Source organism: Procambarus clarkii, chromosome 88, assembly GCF_040958095.1.
Source record: "Procambarus clarkii isolate CNS0578487 chromosome 88, FALCON_Pclarkii_2.0, whole genome shotgun sequence".
Taxonomy (NCBI): Eukaryota; Metazoa; Arthropoda; class Malacostraca; order Decapoda; family Cambaridae; genus Procambarus; species Procambarus clarkii.
Genome location: NC_091237.1, coordinates 21,779,213 through 21,802,406, shown reverse-complemented (window position 1 = coordinate 21,802,406; position 23,194 = coordinate 21,779,213). Strand labels below are relative to the sequence as shown.

Sequence of the window (23,194 nt, the reverse complement as noted above, 5' to 3'; positions counted from 1 at the left end):
CTGTTTGCTGCAACTGTATTTTTTATTAAGTTTAAAGTTTATGTGCATAATTCAAAACCAAGGTGTTACTTAGATAAAACATGGTTCTGCCAGTGGTTTCTTTAACTACTATCAATGGCTGTATGTATACGCATATGACTTTTTAAGCTTTCGCTTCGGGAAGAACGATATGGACAGTGAGCACATGCAAAAGGCTTTTCTCCAGTATGAATACGAATATGTTTCTTAAGATCACAATTCTGAGTACACCGAAAATCACAGTGTGGGCAAGAATATGGCTTTTCTCCAGTATGAGTTCTCTCGTGCCGTGATAAATTACACTTAAAAGTGGTAGTATAAGGGCAATAGTGACACTGATGGATCTTGGAAACTCCACTATTAGCAAGGCTGACACTGGGAAAGACGTTATTTGATAGTTTACTCCAGAGGTTAGTTGATAAAGCTTCCTCCCTACATCTTGCCTCAGATCTCACCAGCACCTGCCAAGAAAAAAACATTAAACTACAGATTACATACTGTCAAAAAAACATTTTTTGTTTTTGATCAAAGATGAAATAAAAATAGGTCATAAAAGATTCACATCAGCACACAAAAATAGATAATCACACAAATAATAGATAGAGTTAGGATAATATTATTTATCCTAACTCATTGTCCTTCACCCTTGGGTAGTCTCCTTGCATTCCTGTCAGGTATCTTCATTAGAGACAGCAAAACAAAATTTATACCTTTCACAAATATTACAGCATTTCAAAACAGTACTTATAGCTATTGCTATATTATCTTATATATATATACACACTGTACTAGTTTGTATTGAAGTCCTGTAAGGAAGGGGCCTTTTTAAATGCATTTTGGGTGAAACAAAACTTTTTAAATGTATGTCCTGGTGAAACACTGGATTTAAAACTCCTTCCAACAGTGTGTATGTGTGGAAGACATTTCTCCTGTGTTAGTTGTTCCGTCTCTACTTGAATGTAAGCAGTAAATAATTAACAATACTTTATAAACATTCCCATGTGCACTTTGTGATTAGAGCACATTATTAAAATATAAGTGTCAATTGTAGAAATCCATTGCAAACTTCTATAAGGGGGTTATTAGAAATATTATTTGAAACTCGGATTGAGGGACTGAGTATGAACAGTGTTTGAGAAGTGGTAGTGAATAAGGCTAGATGAACTCATAATTAAGGGGGTAAACATTTGATAGACACTATTTTTAAATAATAGCAAAAAAGAACTGCTTTACACTTAGTTGTATGAGTTAGTATGGGGTGCTGCAGTATGTAGTGTGAAAAATACAGTGAATAAATGGGGGTGTCTTTCTTTGACAGCTGTATTCTTTATCTATTTGCCTTTCTAATTCTTCCAGACTGATGCTTCCCTATGCCATGAAAGTGGAAAATGGGATGATGATGATGATTATTAACGATAAACAAGCAATGAATTTTAAAGTGGCCTAAGCCATCAGACACAGGTCTATGTTTACCTTAAGTGTGTTGTGACATAAAATGGCTCATCAAGATGCTCTTCTTGGTGCAGCGGAAGGCACACTGAGAACAAGCGTAAGGTTTCTCCCCAGTATGTGTACGGACATGTTTTCTAAGATTCTCCATTTGGGTTGCTCGAAATGGACAATATGGACACCCGAATGGTTTCTCTCCTGTGTGAATGCGAGCATGCTTCTTAAGATTAGATGTGATGGGCGTTTGATAGGGACAGTAGGGGCACCGGTGGATCTTGGTAGAAGCAATGGGGTTCCTCTCTGGCCCTGTAGCGCCACTCCACCCACCATCGCTCCCCGACCTCATCTGTAGATGATGTGCACCTTAATATTTACACCTATTACCAGACTGCTGTTTGATAACAATCTTGTTATTTGAGATAATTTGTTCTAGACAAATTGATAGATTTGACACCTCCCACGCATACAAGGGGCTGTAGCGAGTACAAACAATATACTCACTACAATCTCTCATTAGCTGAATGGCATAACTAATTAGCACTAATTACAGAAGCTACAATTCTTTTCCCCAATTACAGGTAACACTCTTTTCATCCTGTTGGAGGGAGCTGAGGTGTAGTCACCACATATAAACAAGCTTGAAGTGAATAGCCAACAGTACAATTTCCACAGTCAAGAATGTAGCACTCAGCGTATGCAGTTCTAATCGACCATAAGATGCTACAGCTTCAACATAGAACAGACAGCAGATTAGGACCACATCAAGCTACTGTACAATGCTCTCCCACATAGATCTCCGCGACTCCGGCTTCACTCAGCTCTCTGCTCTGCTCCAGGCTCTGTCTCAACGTCTACGACACTGCTGTATCCAAGACTACTAAATAAATATGAAAACCCACTAAACACTGTGTATCTAATCTACTCAACAACGTAACATAATCGTACGTTACAGGGCTCACATTATCTTCCTTAGGCCTCTAGTAACCATCCCCCATCTTGAAAAAAATTAAACCTAGGACCTTCAAGAACAAGACTCAAGCTAAGGAAACAACGCCACAGAAAAAACATTAGAAAGTTCTGCTTTGCAGAGTGGTAGATGGAAGAAGTTAAGCGAGAAGACAGTGAATGCCAAACTATCAGTACTGTACAGTAGTTTCAAAGTGGCATATGACAAAGAGTACTGAGAAGATGGGACACCATGAGGATAGTTCTCATCTTGACACTACATTAAAATAATTACACAATTTTTAGTAAATATTCAAATAAAGAAATTCATTGTCAAATTAAGTATTATTAAAATTAATATTTAATATGAAATGCCATGCGTATTAATGACTTTACAAGAATGTACCATCTAATCATCAATTCAATAGGTATTTACATAACCCATTTTACCTTCTTATATTTTCTGTACAACATATAAATAAATCAAGAAATATATGCTGTAATAATTAAAACTGATTTTTTTTTTAATATTTTGTTGGCTGAGTTGGACCAGAAAACCATGACAGTTTGGTGAAGCAGGCACCATGCATACTGTATTCCAGTTCACCAAGAATTTATTATCTTGCAAATTCTTTCCTGTTCATAAATGTTCTAGTTGAGCAAAATCCCACTGTGTGCTGGTTAGCACTTTAACTGAATGGTCACATCAGCAGTAAAAAATTAGCTAATTAATCAATAATTATACAACTAAGGTAGTCATATGCCAAATTAACACAAATTATCTGGAAATTGGCTCTAGCCTGGCACCTTCTGGAATTGCCGTACCAATTAAGGGTATCCAATACATACTTGAGCATCATCAAATGTGTTAATACCTAAGTGATTACACATTTGTTGATTGTATTATGTTTGCTGTAGCTGCACTTATTTGTTGTCAAAACAATATGGGAAATTGTTGTTTCTGTATATCCCAAAAGAGCATCAGTGCCTAATTTGAAAAGAGAACAGCTTTGGTTTACTAATACAGTACAGTATATGACAGTATCCTTTGCTTTAAGGTACAATAATGAAAATGAAATTCTTAATAAATCCAAAAATTAAGTGCTGGTACAAAAAAAAATGGCAGAAGGGGGTTAATAAAACAAATGAAACAAAAAAATTTAAGATATTCTACTGTTGGGATAACCAATAAATTTAAATAGACCTAGATCACCAGATGTAAATTAAAGTTTACCTTAAGTGTGCTGTGACATGATATGGTTCATCAAGACGCTCTTCGTGGTGCAGCAGAAGGCACACAGAGAACAAGCATAAGGTTTTGCTCCAGTATGTGTAAGGACATGTTTTCTAAGATTCTCCATTTGGGTTGCTCGAAATGGGCAATGTGGACACCCGAATGGTTTCTCTCCTGTGTGAATACGTGCATGCTTCTTAAGATTTGAGGTTTTGGGCGTTTGGTAAGGACAGTAGGGGCACTGGTGGATCTTGGTGGAAGCACTGGGGCTCTTGACTGGCACTCTCACGCCACTCCACTCAGCATATCCATCATCACTCCCTGGCCTCATCTGTAGATGATGTGCATCTTAATAAGGAGACTAAAAACCTGATTGTTGCTTGGTAACAGACTTATTATTTAGCATACTGCTTACTAGACAGCTGTTTAATTATATACTGTACTGTAAGTATGTACAGTTTATGACGTATTAGTTGTAGTTGCAGGAAGAGAATTGTTCTTATGGAGTTTCATCTAGTTTTTAATATCATATTTTATCATAAGTTATTTCAACCTACTTCAGTATAATTAATGATAAATATATCCTATTATCCTTTCTGTGCTACATTTTATGAACAACAATAGTTTCAAAAAGTATTCAATATCTATCTTCTCATACATATATTTTGACAAATTTATCAGATGCCCTCTTTATCTTGTCTTCAAATTTGTTTATACTAGATCAAAACCTTTAAATCTTTCCTCATAACATTGTAATTCATTTAATTGCAAATACAGTATTTTGATTTTATATATTTTCCTGGTACGCTCTTAAAGTGCAGGCAACATTCCACAGCTGCATATAATAGTTTAGGTCCAATATAAATTGAAATTTCACTGACTTTTTCAGTCCGTGTACTGTACAGTATAGTACTCAAAACTATCGTACAGTTTAACAAAGTTGCATAGAACTTAGTTTACTTGGTAGTTTTGTGGTTTCTGATGATAAAGACTCACATACTGTACTGTATAGTAACCTCGGTCTATTTATTTGCCAGATTTTCTTCAAATTCTATTACACTGTCTGTAATCCTTGTGGGGCATTCTCTAATTCTTTCCAGTTTATGTTGCATGCCTTTCTTCATCCTAAATTCCATCATTCATTTATTATATACATTTCATAACTCTGCAAACCCTTACAGTACATGACTGGGACCAGTACAGTATTGATCCTTGTGAAACCATACAGTAGTGATCCTGACTTATACCTGAAGTGGGTTTTATGAGTTCTTCTGCTTCCCATCCTGGGTCCTTGAGGGACAGTACGATAATGGTCATTATGGGACTGTTTAATACTGGTTCTTATTGGACCATACAATAATGGTTCCTGTGAACCCATACAATACTGGTCCTTATGGAACCACATGATACTGATCCTAGATGATCCATACAATACTAGTTCTTGTTAGATCATACAATGATGGTCCTTGTGGGACTGTACAATACTGGTCCTTGTGGGACAATACAATTCTGGTCCTTGTGGATAACACAATACTGGTCCTTGTAAGACCATACAATACTGGTTCTTGTGGGGTCCATACAATACTGATCTTTTATGGGGACCATATAATACTGATCCTCATGAAACTGTACAATACTGATCCTTGCAATACTGGGACCATTGCAGTTATAAATGGCAACTCATGAGAAGTTTTTTTACACTCATATGCAATGGCTGGGAGTTGTTGTAGCTTTGATAGTGCTGATTCCACAAGATATAACAGCATCTTTATTTTATTTAATTTTGTTTTATCATATTGCTTTTTAATTTATTTTGGGCTGATACCTTCCCATCACATAAAAATGGGAACTTGAGAAAAACAGATGATGAAATACTTGTTAACACTTAAATTGCTCCCATCAACCTAAAGTAATGGGGACAGTGTGCCAAATGCCTGTGAGAGACTAGATGCGCCTTGTAATATTCAAAAGTGCTCCATGTGGATATAATTCAACACTAGATACTTTTGGCAATTTGACCAGACCACACACTAGAAGGTGAAGGGACGACGACGTTTCGGTCCGTCCTGGACCATTCTCAAGTCGATTGTGCCAAATGCACAATCGACTTGAGAATGGTGCAGGACGGACCGAAACGTCGTCGTCCCTTCACCTTCTAGTGTGTGGTCTGGTCAACTTACTTTAGCCACGTTATTGTGACTCTTCGCCTGCTTTTGGCAATTGTTTGCCATACTGGAAAACAATCCCAAAAGCTTTAGTAAAAACAATAGCACCATGTCAGGTACATTACCATCCATTAACTGATGCCCATGCTAGGAACCACTGATGCTATGCAATATTTCAGGTACTTTTATGGACCTTGGAAGATACAAATTATAAGAACTCTATTACAAATACAGTAGTTAATGAAAATTATTTCTCAGACTATAATGTACCCAACATATCATCACCTCACTATGGTCAAAGTAAAATGATTAGATTTTTTTCCCAACATCAGAAAGCAATGCTTTACGATATACAAAGAAAAATGAATGATTTTTATATATGCACCAGAACATTTACTTACTTTAGGGTGTGTAGTTAGAAGGTTAAGGCTTAAGGCTTAAGTTAGAAGGTGAAGGTTAAGTTAGAAGGTTCTGCATGTGGTTATTGTCTGTCTTTAGAGATGATGGCGTAAACAGAAATGAAAACACACTACCACACACAGAAAACTATATTTTCTTTAACTTTTTGAGTCAAATACTCTAAACATTTGGTCATAAGTACCCAAAATGCTATGCATGTTACTGGCTGTGCAAGAATGTAAAAACATCAATGCTATGTACTCATAAACCCAATGTACCCTCTTGTATATAAATAGATAGATAAATAAATGAATAAATAATTTAGTGTCTAGCTTTGCAATCAAGTTGTGTGATTGAAGCATCATAATGTTTTGTTGACAAATTCTGGGCCAGTCATGACATTATTTTGACGTTACATGTACCCTCCAAACTGAGTAACTAAGCCAGAAAAACTTAAACATTGCAATCTTCACTCAAGCATCATAAACATTTGTACTAAACCTGTAAGTGTATTTTGCAATAATTTTTGTTGTTTTCCTCCCCATAAGGAGGATTTTTAAATCATTAAAGTACTGTACATAAAGTTCTAACTAGGGATAAAATATCACATTATCAATATCACATTTAAAGATATTAATATATCATGCAATCTGATGGCAATAGTAAAATAGAAAAAAATATTACAAACTGTATTGTTCTATTTATTACCTTAATAATAAAAATTTCACATAGATGCTGTATTTAAATTTTTGTGTACATAACAATTAATATTTTTGTATATACAGTACTGCATTGTACAGTACTGTACAATTATATTTTCTAAAATGCCATTTGTTGTGTTATCACGCTTGTGCCTACATTGTAATTTTTCAGAGAAATGAAAGATCGACAGACTGTGTATATAATGTTAACATAATACATGAAACTTGCAGTGTATTTATACATACTGGACTTGTTTATCTTAATCCTAAACCGTACTTGTCATACTTCTCATAAGTGCTTGATTATTATATCATACTTAAACAAATATGGATATATTACTTGCCATACTTTTACATTACCCACAACTTGAAACCAAAATAATTAAGAAGTTGTACTGCTTACCATTATGACTGATAAAATGTCATTAAATTCTGTGAATATGCACAGACTAGAAGTTACTGAATGCTAGTGATTACTCACAAAATAAGTGACTGCAGCTAGGAATGTAGCAGATGGGGGTAACTTATCACTCACTATGCATGAAATGAATTATACAAGAGATAGTTAATGCCAAAAATTCACTTAACCCAAGCACTGGGTTAACTAATCATGAGTTTGCACAATTTTTTTATTTTTTTTGTTTGCACACCTTTTAAAAAGCTTTACAGTGTTGCACCTTGCCACCTTCAAACATCTGCTGTATCCAAAATGTTATCATGATGAAACAAACTATAACATTCACTCTCATCTACATTATTGGCGAGTGTACAGGTCTGATTTATACGGTACATTCTTGCTTGGTAAAAGAAGTACACCACTTAGCAATATTGTTCAGGAAAGTGCTTTATTGAGAGTGGATAAAGCAGACTTTGGGAGGCCTCTGGAATGCATTCCCATTTTTCCAATACACTTAAGATAATTTTATGCAAATCCATTTATGCCGAGGTGCATAAGGAATGCATCTCTCATGCATAGTGAGGGTTGACTGGACAGGTAATTACTGTATTGTACTGTATGCAGTAAATATGTAAGTGCACAGTAGTTACAGAATGAGACCTGTGCAAATTGTATCCCACCTTCCCTGTAATCTTTGTCTTGTAATGTTTTAAAGCTTCCAATGGAATTGGTATTCACTACCCTCTCATTTAGTATATTGCAACTATCAATCCCTATTCACAAAAGAGAATTGTATAAATTTTTGCTTGCATTTTTGTTTTTATAATTTAAATCTACTGCCTCTTGTTTGGAATTCTTCCTTATCAATTTTGATGATTCCTGATACAATTTTGTATGTAGTTATCATATTGCCTCTTTTATTCTGTCTTCTAGTTTTGGCATATTTAGTGCTTCTTACCTCTCCTTGTAGCTCTTGTCTTTTACATCAGAGAGTCATTTAGTTGCATATCTTTGCACCATTTTCAGTTTATAGATGTGCTTCTTGAGATATGGGCACCACACAATGGCTGCTTATTCCAATTTTGGTCTCACAAAGGCCGTGAACAATTTCTTTAGTGCAGATGAAGTCACAATAACGTGGCTGAAAAATGTTGGACAAACCATACACTAGAAATTGAAGAGATGACGTTTTGGTTCGTCCTGGACTATTATAAAGTTGATTGTGACAATATTGCACAATCAACTTGATAATGGTCCAGGACGAACCGAAACGTCGTCGTCTCTTCAATTTCTAGTGTGTGGTTTGGTCAACAATTTCTTTAGTATTTCACCATCCATGTATTTAACAGTAATTCTGAAATTGGACAGCATAAAATAGGCTCCTCACTCAATGTTCTTTATGTGGTCCTCAGGTGACAGTTTTCTAAATAGAACCATCCCTAGATCTCTTTCTTTATTAAAATTTGTTAAAGCTTTTAACATAACTTGTAGGTTGTGTTTGGTGTATTTTCTATTCCACATTCCAGAACTTGAAATTTATTCACATTAAATTCCAGTTGTGCATTGTCTCTCCTTATAACTCATATTACATAGCTTTGTGATTGACTTTGTTGCATGTTTTGGGATTCTATTTTGTTTATGTGATTCTATATATGGGAACACCATACTACTAATGAATATTCTAGTTTAGGTTAATGTGTTTCATAAATAATGTTTTTAGCATTTCCTCACTCGTGTATTTAATGAGTATCCACAGGTCTGTCAATAAAGCATATGATCATCTTACCTTAGCACTTATATAATCTTCATATAAAGATTACCTTTTACAGTTAGCTCCAAATTCTTTTCAATGAGATTGAAAAGAAGATATATAAACCTGTTAGATTTCATATATCTAAAGGTTTGCCACACAAGTTACTGTACATTTTTTGTGCAGCCTGTTCATATTTTGTCCAATTACCATTACATAACACTTTTGGGACACTGACTTCCATCTTCCACTCTCTGTTCCATTTACTCAGTTTGTCTACGTCCAGTTGTCAGTTCTTGCACTCCTCTCAATGTCCCACTGTACTCAAGAGTTCAGCAGCATCAGCAAACATGTTTATATTATTTCTCACTCCATTTGATAATTTATATAAATTAAAGATTTTAAATATTGTTGAGCTCAATACTGAACCTGGTGGGGACCCCTCCTAGTGACTTATCTTCAATTTGAAATATATTCCATTTATTTATAATCTCATTTTCAATAATAAATAATAAATAATTATTTATTTATTATTTTTTTAAATACAAAATAATTCATGAATGTTCTGCTCATCCACTGTAGAAGTACACCAGCTACACCTTCATTATGTCCCAGCTTCCAGGTAAGTCTTGAGTAGAGGATTATGTCAAATGCTTTCTTGAAGTTTAAATAAACACAGTCAGGCAACCCTCTCCATTGCTGAGAAATCTCGGGTATCCTGTTGTTTAAGCTGATCCAATGCTCACACAAGACTTTATGATCTGAAACCAAATTATTTGCTATTGTCTAGGTGGTGTACCCATTTTGTCCATATAAAGTAGCTTTCTGTTACATCTTTACTACAACATATGTCAAGGACAAAGGCCTATAATTTTAGGAATATTCTGTAGTCCATTATCTGTATAGGGCCACAATGTTTGTCAATCTCTATGTCAGCCAATTTGCCCTCCTGAAGAGATATTTGCAGTACAATCCAGATTGAGTCGCTGAATTCTTTAAATTCTGGATAAAAAAGTCTGGATTACCAAAAGTATCCCAGTGAACTACAGTATTGACTTGTATGGCATAGGAATACGAGCCGATACATATTTGTTTAGCAATGTTTACTGTTAGTATGATTTTTGTATTTCTGTTTTGCATATACGGGTATTACTAAAAACTGTATTGTTAAAATAGTGTGTAATAATGGACAAAAATATCTTCTGCAATTTGTAGCATGAAAACTCACACATAGCTAAACACAGATGCCGAAGAAATATAAGAAAATTCACCTTCGCAAATAGAGTGGTAGACGGTTGGAACAAGTTAAGTGAGAAGGTGGTGGAGGCCAAGACCGTCAGTAGTTTCAAAGCGTTATATGACAAAGAGTGATGGGAAGACGGGACACCACGAGCGTAGCTCTCATCCTGTAACTACACTTAGGTAATTACACTTAGGTAATTACATATGGTGATAAAAAAATTTGGGAAAGTGAAAATACAGAAACCTTGAAATTTTGGATAGAATTCATTACAGTATATTGATGGCCTTTCAGCTACACAGGGGATGCAGTCTTGGAAAATATTGATACGAATCCAGTTGAATTCTCAAGTAAGCATTAACAAATTTGATACACTCCCATTGCAAAGCATTATGCAATAAATACATGGCATAGCTTTACTAATATTAATTACTGTTTTTGCTTTAATAAATAATGTATTTATCAACACATTAAGTAAACATTATGCATGTTTTTACGAAATTAGGAGAAAAACCATGTCCCCATTTTGTATTGTATTCATGTTTTCTGATGCTGTTTAAAACACAAGTTGTCTGTTCTGTGCCAGAAATTGGGTGCTCACCATTTGTTGTAAATAGTATTACTAATGTATTGTATTGTATTTGCATTGACTGTGTGAGTGGACAGTGGCAGGCATATTCAATAATAGTAAAGGTAGATATTTTTCATGAGAAAAAAGTGAGTGTAATTATTGGAGGTTTTTGAAATGTAACTATTGTTTTTCCCAAACACATTTGAATGTGGTTTTGCATAGGATTCTATTTACATTAGTTTTCCAAAAATATCTACATCTAATTAAATTTCTGGAAATTTGTTGGTCTGGGTTCAACTTTTTTGTTGGTCTGTTGTGTAATTTGTTGGTCTGAGTGTAATGTTTGACAAGAAATATGTCAAGCCCACCAGTAAGGATAATAAATAAGAAAAAAATTGTATACAATGGAACAAAGGATGCAGCTTCTTGTATACTGTATTTTCCTGTTAGTGTTTAAAATGCTCAATACATAAATGCATTTTTTCTAGTATTATTAAGTGCTTGCTATTTTTCTGCCTACAGTAAAATATTACATGTATAGTCACTGTCACTGACTTTTAGGTTATCAACTCTTCCACACACATTTTTCTAATTCTCTCAAATATCCGAGTTCTGCTTATAGATATTGAGGATAGAAATCAATAATGCATTCTGTTTAATTATACTCATTTAAAATACTGTATTTAGTTTGTCACATTGGAATAATTTTTCTTGTAAACAGTTCCATTCAGTATAAATGCACACACACTCATGTAAAGACAGACATCCGGACAGACAGACAGACAGACAGAGAGACAGACAGATGGATAGGCAGGCATTCAAGACAGTCATAAACACCCATACAGACAAACAATGAAGCCAGCAACTTTAAGAACGAGGTTATAAATTCAATCTAAGAAAACAGGCCATGGACTCAAACTAAGAAACAAAGGTGTTGCCAAAATGAATGAAAGTTCTATTTTGTGAATTTTTGGATGGTTGGAATAATTTTAATAAAAGAGTGGTACTAGTATTTGCTAAAACTATTGTAGGCATCAAAATGTCATATAACAAAGATTATAGGGAAGATGGCATATCATGATCATACCTCTCATCCTGTAATTACATTTAGGTAATTACACATTAAATTATTTACAAGTATTAACGTGTGTGAGTCAGAATATGTCTTTTGAGACTAGTACTGACAGCAGTTTGATAGGAGCAATGGGGACAAGAAAAAGGTTTTTCTCCAGTGTGAATACGAATGTGTCTCTTAAGGTCACTGTTTGCAACTGCCTCATAAGGACAGTATGGACAGGCATATGGCTTTTCCCCTGTGTGAGTGCGGTAATGTACTATCCAGTGAGAACGATTAGAGGTTGTGTAGGGGCAGACGGGACACTGGTGGAGCTTCCTGCTAGTGGCTACACTCCTTCCACGATTTGCTGCTCCACCTCCACTGTGCTGCTCAGCTTCACTATTCAGCCCCACCTGTAAGTGACACTTTCCTTATTCATTGTCATTAATTTCAACATAAATATACATTGTCTAAAATATTGGCAAAACCTTTTGAGCTGCTGGATATAGGACTTTCACATAATACAGAAGTAATCAAATGAAAATCTCACCCAACACTGACAAAAAAAAATTATTGCAGAACTTATGCAATCAATATTATTTATTCTCATAAAGAAAAAAACAGTGTTGAATGTAATGAAATGCCTCTTTCTTGTGGGTCTTTAGTAGTTCCTTGGTGCTTGCTGCCTGGCAAGTTCTACCCAATTCAGTCCAAGCCAGGCCCCTTGCAAGTTACGGAAAGCTTACTAGAGATGAGAGGCCAAAACCTGGCCCCCCCCTCTAAAGAAGCACAAGAAGCAGAGGATCTGAGATTAAGCTAACCAAGAAAAGGCCATCAAAATGATGGAGGAACCAAAACAAAAAGCAAAGTAAAAAAAAAAAAAAAAATAGAAAATGAGACAGTCAGGCCGCATGAATGAATAACCCTGGCATGAAGCAATTATGTCATTACATGTAGTTCTACCTGTACACTTCTGCAGGAATGAGCACTTTCCTTCTCAATCCTCTAGCTATGAACTTCATTTGGCTAGAAAGCTGGAAAACTAAAACCCTTGAATGGGGAAGGGAGGGTTCCAAGAAGCCACCAAGTACCCACCAGAAAATGGCCTTTCATTATATTCAATGCTGATTTTCCAGGAATGTTCCTATTGGTGTCGCCTTGATGTTACATCAATATGGAGAAAAACAAAATGGGTACTCACCATGGATGGAGAAGAGCAACAGAAAGTAACCCACATGAATGGGGGAATTAGTGATGAGTAAACCACCCCAAAGTCATGCAAGCCCAGCACAGGAAGCAAGAACGTTCACAAAGTAATGAGCTGCCAGCACTCTCTTGGGCTGCCAAAACCTCCTAGCCTGAATATCTGGTCAAGACATCAAACTTACTTGCAAATATTATGGGCTCAAAGATATACTGCAGGCTGGGTAAACTTGACACTGGGCAACCTGAGAGAAACGGGCCCTGGAACAAGGAACGAAGGACAGAACTACAAAAAGCCAGAAGACGAAACTGGCAAGCCAAGAGCTGTCGAAGAGCCCAAGGAGCCTGCACCTGATGGTCCCAGTAGCAGCAAAAGGAACAAAACTGAAGAAAACAATACAGAGCCAAACCCTGCCCTGGCCAGAGAACAAACCACACAGACAAAGTTTGGACCCCTGCACAGCCGCGTGAACAAATGACGGGTGACCCGAGGACTTTCTTCCACCAGCTGGAAACTACATGTCTAAGAATAGCAAGGATGCAGGTAACAGGAAGAAGGAAAGCAGACCAGGAATCCCAAACCATATCCAAATGTGTGACAGAATTGAATGGGATTTTCATCACTTCCCCAGGAACCTGAACCTGGAAAGATGGAATGAACTAGTTTCCTGGTTTGCAGACATAAAGATTCGCTGGAATCCCAAACCAGCCAGTTATTGAAGTAGGCTAAGATGAAAACCCCTAACACCTGAAGGTGACAAATTACAATGTGCGCTAACCTGATAAATGTGTAGGGAATCAGAGTGAAGCCTAATGGGAGAACCTGATGCACCATCACAAAATGTAACCATTCTCTGAACTGGGAACAAACAGGAACATGCCAATGTCCCATTGATTCGAGGACACTATTGAGGAATCCATCTACAACACAAGGTGAACCTGAGCTAAGGTAGTCATGTAGAAAGTTGGACAAGGAATGAAATGAGTCCCAGATGGTAAGTGGGAACAACTGGGGACATCCACAGCCGAGCAGGGTTAACTTGACCACTCTGTAATGGCCAAGTGGGGCTGTGAGGTAGACTGCTGGGTATAGACCTCTGACTATCAAAAAAGGGGTTAAGGACCACCTCCACTATAGGCCCCAAGACACTACCCAGTCTGATTGAGCAGGCCCTATTTCTCGATTATTCACACGTTTGCAAAGGCCAGAGAGTGACTAATCATGAAATATGGCCTGCTCAATCAGTTAATTTACATAAGTAACAAACACCACATACCTGTGCTGGACACAGCTTCCCTCTGGTAAGGGAACATAGAATATGACATACAACACATGTCTCAAATAATATATATTTACTTTACAATGACTTTATTCACTAATACTTAAAAATTATGTTACAAAATATCTCCAGAGTGGTCCAGTTTAACAAGAACTAGGGATACTGCAAAAGACTCTTGGTCCAACAAACTAACACTTAGTTAACAAATTATTTTACTTTTGAGTCCATCAACAATTCACAGTCACCATAATTCATATTTTAACATACATTTATGCTTAACATACCCTAAGTATCAACATATCAACATAAGCCAATTTCAAATGACAACGAATAACAATGCACAGGACATGTGCTACAGAGAGTGACATAAGACACGTCCAATAACAGATAAAGCAAATAGCCGCCGAAGGACAAAAACAGTCCTGGATGGCCAACACTTATCTGAACAACTGGGACTTTAAGAGTGTTGGGGCAGGAAGAGAAGTGTAACAGTGAACTTTATAAACATTCTTGCCGGGTAAAATTACTAAGGTTCATGACCAGGGGATTGAAGAGGAAGGTGTGCATTTCCTGGTGATACACAGGTGGAACTAACAAGATCTTGAGATCTAGATTGTACAGTTCGTAACATGATCTGTGCTTGACGACTGGGTCATTCATTCATCTCAGGGCTTTATTGTCTTGTTTCTATGCTTTGTTTACCTTACTCTTTTTATATTTTCATTCACTCGCCTTTCTGACTTGCATTGTTGGATCACCCAATACATACAGTGTGTGTGTAAAACCAGTGTATTGCTAGCATGAACACTATTTTTTATATTAATAATCAAAATAAAATATGCAAAAAATTTAGTGGAAAATAAAATGTGTGTTACAAAAATCACTCTATATTTATCTTTATTTCGCTAATTTTTATTAATGATCAACAAAATTTACGTAGTACAAACAGCTTACATTACTCTGACACATGTAATATATCTGCATAAATGCTCTTATTAAAACTAGCATCACATTATAATACTATGCAAAATATTGACAAATAAACACATCTTGTTAAACAAAACAAAACAAAAGCATTAAAATCCTGAACAAGACTGAAATGTGCAACAGGACTCAAACCGAATGATACATAATGTGTATAATTTCTGAGGTTACATTTCCAGAGATATTACTAAATAAAAAGGAATAGTGTCCAACTGCGAGGGTGATATCTTGAGTTGATCACTGCAGTGTGGTCTAATGTGCCCACAGGAGAAGCACTGCTGATACACGTGCACTCTCTTTCCATAAGTGCCACCTAGACCTTTTCTGAATATTGAAAACCAGATGTCCACAAATCATAGTTAAGATATCACATATATTACTACAAGATAATGTTCTTACCAGTCTAAAGTTATTAAAACAGTTGGATATCTTAATTTTGTCTTTATTAACAATTTTGAAACATGGCTAACACTCAGATTAAAATAAAAATTTTCAACTATTGTTCATGAACAAAAAGTCCCATTTGAGATAACCTTATATGTAATTTAGCCCACTGCAAAATTGGAGGCTGGAGATGAATCCATGAAACTGAGGATTGATTTACTAACATTGTAATAGAGTTCAACATTATCTTCTCTATTTCCCCATCCACCTTTTCTGTATTTTTTTCTCTTTTCTCGCTCTACCTTTCTATACCCTTTTCCACCCACCCCAGAGGTGAAGGGGTCAGGTCTGTAGCCTGGCTGGCACCAGGTGGTTGTCAGTTTTGTTAAAGACAATTTGTAAATTAATGGCCACTTGAAGATCAGCCCTTTTCAAAGGAATCTGAGTCATGTAACACTTAGTTGCCAGGGCAGGTGGTAAGACGGAACTATTCCTTATGCAATCGACCCTACCATCCTTTTTCCCCCCCCTCTCTCTCTCTCTTGTTCCTTCCTAATACCCTCCTATCCCCCCCCCATTGTTCCACTCTCTGTACCTCCTCGATCTCTTCTCTATACCTCTCACTCTCGGAGATGAGCACTTGACCTCATAACATTCCTGGGACAGCCTTCCTGTCAGAGTACTCATCTACAGTACTTCTTTTAAGTACTCACCTGGTTGTGCTTGTGGGGGTTGAGCTTCGGCTCTTTGGTCCCACCTCTCAACTCTCAATCAACTGGTAATTAATCAAGTAACTGTATAACCTTGTATAATAAAGTATAATAAAGTGTACAACATAAGAAAAAGGGGTGGTAGGAGAAGTGAACATTCAAACGTATTCAAAGTTAAATGGCAAGTTTCTCTCTGAATGCTCTGTGTTCCCTTCTTCAAGGCTATTGTACTGTAATATATTTCTGTACTATAAAATGGACAGAACAAGGATAATAAAGTTAATCCTAGAAATTACAAACCTTCCTTATGAAAAGATTAAAAAAATAAAAATTGACATTAAATGGACAAAGAGTTAGGGGGTGACATGACTGAATTGTATAAACAAAAAAAGGGTACAGATATAACAAAAGAAATATAAATACTGTAATGTTTTAAATATATCAACATGAAATATAAATCCTAACAATGAATATAAGTTAGAGAAATTTACATTTAGAAAAGACCTGGGGTAAATACTGGCTTAGAAACAGCTGTTGATTTATGGAACAAATTACCGGATAACATAATAGACGAGAGATATTGGAATTGCTTTATGCATTGGTTAGACACACACACACAGTATATAAATGAGTTTAGGGTTGGTATAAATAGAAGCTGCCTTGAATGGGCCAATATTTAATTGAATAGGCCATCTGCAGTTAGCCTTTTTTTATTTTCTCATGTTTTATAAACAATGTTTGCACATAGCATGCAATATTGTATAAATACAGCAGTCATACAACATACTGTATATGTTGTCCTTATAAGTAAGCCATGTGCAGTATTTCATGCTGCATATAAATAATCTTGCTAACAATGGTTCCTAAAATATCACTAAAACACCTTGAGAAAGCTGCAGTTTTGAGCATTATACTTTTCTGAATAATTTTACTATAATAACTAGATTTTACAGTATTTTAAGTACTGTACAGTATAATGTTTCCATTTCACAAAGTATTTTTCATATACATTAGTGTATTGATAAGGTTAGAATGTCTGGTAGCACTGATATAAAAAATTTATAGGTTCTCTGAAGTTAGTCATTGAAAAAATGCATGAACAGTTCTAATTGAAATTATAGAGACAAATTGGCCTTGTCTATGTGACTGCGTAGGTGCCTATTTAGATTGCCTTTTAATGCAGACTGATAAGGGCAGTGTGGACAGGAATAAGGTTTCTCACCAGTGTGTGTTCGAATGTGTCTTTTAAGGTTACTACTGTCAATAGTCAAATATGGGCAATGAGGGCATGAGAATGATTTATCTCCAGTATGCATACGAAAATGCCGCTTGAGCTGGTTGTAATCTGCCCCTTTAAATGGGCAGAATGGACAAGAGAAGGACTTCTCCCAGCAATGAGTAAGCCAGTGTTCCAGGAAGTGGGCATCTTGGTTGGTGGTGTATTGGCAATTAGGACATCGTTGCATCTTGCTGTTGACGGAGGTGGTGTTGGTAGGTCTTGCAACTCTGTCTCCCGGACCAACATCGTCACTCTCCCGCACCATCTGTGGAGGATGCCCATCTTATTCAGTGTGACTGTAGTGTAAGTCAGCATAATCAAATTATACACTGCATATCCATTATGGATTTGTTATTCACATTAACATATTGTTTAACAGGTTGAAGAGTAATTAAACATCAAAACAGTTATACAGGAAATAATCTTTATTGATATGTTGTGGGAACCTAAAACAAGACTTTCTACACCTTTAACTGGTCAAGTACAAGTTACATGGCAACAAACTGACAAAAGATGTTAACATTATTGCACCGGATTGTCCCATGACAAATCTTTGGTATAAAGTTATTATTTACACTTTCAAGACCCCACCTTGTGAGGATAAAAAAACAAATAGTATGTCTTAGTCCCTCACATACATGCAAACTAAGGAAGACAAAATATTTATAGGTTTTAAATTAAATAAAACATTTTGCTTTTACTGATCAGTAAGTTTTCTCACAAATATTTCACCATAACTATTTGTTGCTATTCTTAGGCTTTAGCTAAGAGACCAAAAGTTATTACCCAAGTGTAGCTACAGGATGAGAATTATGCTTGTGGTATCCCTTCTTCCCAATACTCTTTATTATATAATGCTTTGAAACTTTGACAGTTTTGGCCTCCACCAACTTCTTACTTAACTTGTTCCAACTGTCTACCGCTGTTCACGAAAGTGAGTTTTCTTATATTTCTTTGGCAACTTTGTTTAGTTAGCTTAAATTTATGACCTCTTGTTCCTGAAGTTCCAGATCTCAAGAATTCTTCCTTATCAATTTTGTTGATTCCCACTACTATTTTCTACATAGTGATTATATTGCCTCTTTTTCTTCTATCACCTCTATTTCTTCTAGCTTTGGCATATATAACACCTCTAGTCTCTCCTTGTAGTTCTTGTCTTTCAATTCCAAAAGCTTTTTAGTTGCATGTCTTTGAACCATTTCTAGTTTGTTGATGTGCTTCTTAAAATATGGGCACCATATAACTGTTGCACATTATAACTTTGGTGTCACAAGGGTCTTGAACAATTTTTTTTAGTTTTCACGATCCATGTATCTAAAAGCTGTTCTAAAACTGGAATGCATAATATAGGCTTCTTGCACAAAGTTCGTTTTGTGATCCTCACATGATAGTTTTCTATCTAGAACCACCTCTAGATTACTTTTCTTTATCAGAATTTTGTTTAAACTTTTTTACATAATTTGAATGTTGTGTGTCATCTATTTCTCATATTCCATATTTCATAACATGGCAGTGATTCACATTAAAGTCTACTTGCCAAATAGTGTTATATACATTTATCATGTCCAGGTCTTCCTAAAGGGCATGCCAATCATTCAGGTTTCTTATCATTCCTACTATCTTAGCATCATCAACAAACATATTCATATAATTCTGTATCCCATGTGGTAAATCATTTATGTAGAAATGAACATTATTGGTATCAGAGCTGAACCCTATGGTACTCCTCTAGTAACATACATTGCCTCTGATTACCACCCTAATAATGTTCAAGTGCTTTATTGAGATAATTAGTAAAAATGGACTTTTGATTGTCTTTGAAATGCATCCCAATTTTTCCCCATATAAAGTTAACTTTGCTCTGCGTTTGGTTTTCTAGTAATGCATCTTTTGCATGTATCATGACCTGACTATATACATACACACACATTGCAAAGTAAAAAGTTAAAACTTAAAGCCCATAAGGCAAGACTTGCTTAAGCCTCTAGTGGACACTAAGGGTATGTTGACCAGACCACACACTAGAAGGTGATGGGACGACGACGTTTCGGTCCGTCCTGGACCATTCTCAAGTTGATTGTGATCGACTTGAGAATGGTCCAGGATGGACCGAATGTCGTCATCCCTTCACCTTCTAGTGTGTGGTCTGGTCAACATACTTCAGCCACGTTATTGTGACTCATCGCCTGCACTAAGGGTATGTCTTTTCCTCAAGCTGTAGTATTCTTTTCTGTTTGAGGACTAATGACAGATAGATTAAGATTTGAGGCCTGTTAACTGTTAACTTTATTAAGTAAACTTTCAGAGTGTATATATACTGAGAAGTACAGTTTTTGGCATATATGCCTAGGTTACACAGCTCAAGCTTTGACAGTTTTATAAGCATGAGATTACTGACTGACATTCCAAAGCTAATGATGGATACTGTCATTAGATATTCTTGAGTATCATTATGTTGTCCCAATATAATGGTACACAATGACACAAACTGTTTTATTAAGAAAGATTTGGCCATGCAAAATATCCAGTTAGGGAGCAATATTCTCACAGAAACATATGTTGTTCGACTCAAGTGTCAGGTGTTTCTCTAAAACTATTAAAACTTTTTAAACTGATTGAGATATATATATTTATATATATTTATAATATTGTATGCTACTGTTTTCTAAAACTCACTGTAATTCTGACTGGATGATATTTTGGTGTATATTAAATGAATAAACAGGAAATTATTATCATGATAACAATAACATGTGTTTTTGTTGCTTTCTAGGATTCTAAACACTGTTGTATAAATTTACTGATAATTGCTATAAATGTTTACCTGTTAATAAAATTGCTGTAAATTCTTGTGGGATGCTAAATTTTGAAGACATTTTTTATGTAAGAACAATTGGTAAAATGTGGCAGAGGCTGTGAGAGCTATATACATAGTAATCAGTCTATTACTCAGTAATCAGTCTATTATCAGTAATGTTTTGATAAAGTTTCCCCTCACATCTTTCAAGCTGCTTACTAATTTTAATATACAATGGACACAGCTCAGACATTAATACTGTACAAGTGATGAGTATAGACATAATTGAACTTATGTCAAAAAGTGGAGGAGCCAGCCTCTTCAGTCCCAGTGCCTAAGGACCACACATATGTATGCTTAAACATGCACACATTCATAAACATACACACAGTCTTTTAACCTAAAAAGTGTACTGAGCATCAAAACTACTACATTTAGAGATTAAACATAATTATAAAATGTCTATGAGTAGATGACCTAGTTAATGAAGCAATATCTCTAAGTGTCTGGGCCCCATATCCATATATATCCATATATATATGGTGAGAACTAGCTAGAATGTATAAGAATATGTTTTTTTAGGTCACTACCATTGGCAGTCTGATAAAGACAATGAGGACATGAAAATGCTTTTTCTACTATGTGAATTTTCATGTGTCTTTTTAAATGGCTGCTAATTGTAGCTTGATATGGGCAATGTGGACAATTATATGGCTTTTCCCCAGTATGTATACGAAGGTGGATCTTTAGATTCCCATTTTGGGAACAACGAAATGGGCAGTGAGGACAGGAAAATGGTTTTTCTCCAGTGTGTGTTCGCATATGATTTGTTAAATGAGAGGATTGGTTGGTGGTGTAGGTACAGTAGATACATCGGTGTATCCTGCCAGTGATGAGATGCTTGTTCCCTCCGTCTGTAACACTCTCCCCGCCAGTCAAGTGAGCATCAGCGTCCAGCCTCACCTGCAGAAAATGCCTGTCTTATTGAGGTTGAAAATAGGATATGAAATTTAAAATAAATCTTGTAACAGGGTCATTTGCATAAAGCACTGTGTCCATACAAACAACAGCCATCACCTTTTAATTAATGTCATTTATAATTTAATTCTACATTACATTTATAATGTAGTTTGTAAACCATCCACCAATGATATTTATGTGAAACAAGGATATTGTATTGTCTTGAAGATGAATATTCATTTTAGGTGTAGATAGATGCAGTCTGCCTATTTCCTTCCTATAAGATATCTGTGGCCCTGCCCTAAAACTGAGTATAGTAAATGTGATACATATGAACTGCCAGTTCAAAACCAAACTACCTGATCTTCATTATGCTATTTGTTTAAATATATTCCAAACATTTAATTACTTTTCCGGTGATTTGGCTACCAAACTTGTCAATGGTACTGGTCTATAGTTTAAACTTTAATGGGTCATTTTCTCTCGCCAGTTTTGTAAATACAGTAGCGACTCGATTAACTAATTTAATCCGTTCTGGTACCGAGCTCGTCATGTGAAATGCTTGTCTTGCAAAACAACAACAACACTGTCGTCGGAGGCGTCCGAGAACCAGGAGGGACGTTAGGAAGCATCATGTGGTTTGCTCATTAATCGAGACAAATTTTCTGCAAGTGGCTTGCTCGTTACTCGAAATGCTCGTAACTGGAATCGTTTGTCACTTGAGGTTCCACTGTAGGTGACAAAATTTGCCTTTTCAAAATATTTGTAAGGTTTCCTGTTTGTAAGGATGTCTGGAAGATAATTTATAGTGTGTTGCTAATTTTATGAGCACATTTTCTGAGCACTCAGAGTGAAATTCCATCTGCTAATATATTATATATCAGATATTTTGTTTATTGTTTGCAATTATAGGTCAAATAAAGTTATTTATAAAAGTTCTTTATTATACATTTTATTTCATAATGGCCCTTTACTTTCAGTTGAATTGTAAATTGTAGACCTTCATACTGTTTAACTACATTTACTAAATATTAGGAAATGCAACTCTATAGTTTCATACAGTAATATAATTCCATCACATAATTGTTGGAAGAACGAAGGTCTTACACTCCAGCTAATATATAATTAATATGACTTCACATTGCCTTTGATTATCTGAACACCATAAATAACATTAACTTGTTTTACAATGAACTTGTTCCCTTATTATTGTGTACATGATGAAATAACTTTTATGAATGTAATATCTTTATTCATTATTTGAACCCATACATTCATTGAATATATATATGAAGTGTGCTTAGAGAATGAAAAATAGTAAAAATGAATTAAATACACATAATTATTCATGGTAAGAAAAGGGGGGGTAATAATACCCATGTACAAGACTGCAGTAATAAGGAGGCAGAAATGAGTGACACACACAAAATTCTAATACAGTACCATATTAGACATCTTTCATAGGATATTGAATTTGGAATGTGCACTATAGAAATGTGTTTAGGAAGAAATTACAAAGACTTCTCCAATTATAATACAGTATTGTCATAATTGGAGATTTCAACTCTAGTAAAATAAGCCGTTAATTTTGGTATCTTTTTCTTCACAATAGAATTCCCTACAGGGATAAATACATATGAAGTCCAAAAGCCCTGTGTGCTACCCACACCA

The 23,194-nt window shown here is 35.6% G+C and overlaps 1 protein-coding gene across 6 annotated transcripts in view; it reads right to left on the bottom strand.

Moving 5' to 3' along the window:
• The window catches only part of LOC123745760 (protein tramtrack, beta isoform), a 149,460-nt gene continuing 126,266 nt past the window's right edge, over positions 1-23,194 (bottom strand). The window contains exons 6-7 of one of the 6 annotated variants that reach the window (XM_045726629.2): positions 1,492-1,813; positions 1-479 (exon numbers count right to left, since the gene is read on the bottom strand). In XM_045726629.2, coding sequence (XP_045582585.1) covers positions 1,493-1,813 — 321 coding nt within the window. In that variant the 3' untranslated portion in view covers positions 1-479; position 1,492. Of the gene's footprint in view, positions 480-1,491; positions 1,814-3,646; positions 3,978-10,545; positions 12,340-15,819; positions 18,032-20,022; positions 21,527-23,194 lie in introns of those variants that run through there. The other 5 variants (XM_045726628.2, XM_045726619.2, XM_045726627.2 and 2 more) reach the window with 5 other exon arrangements.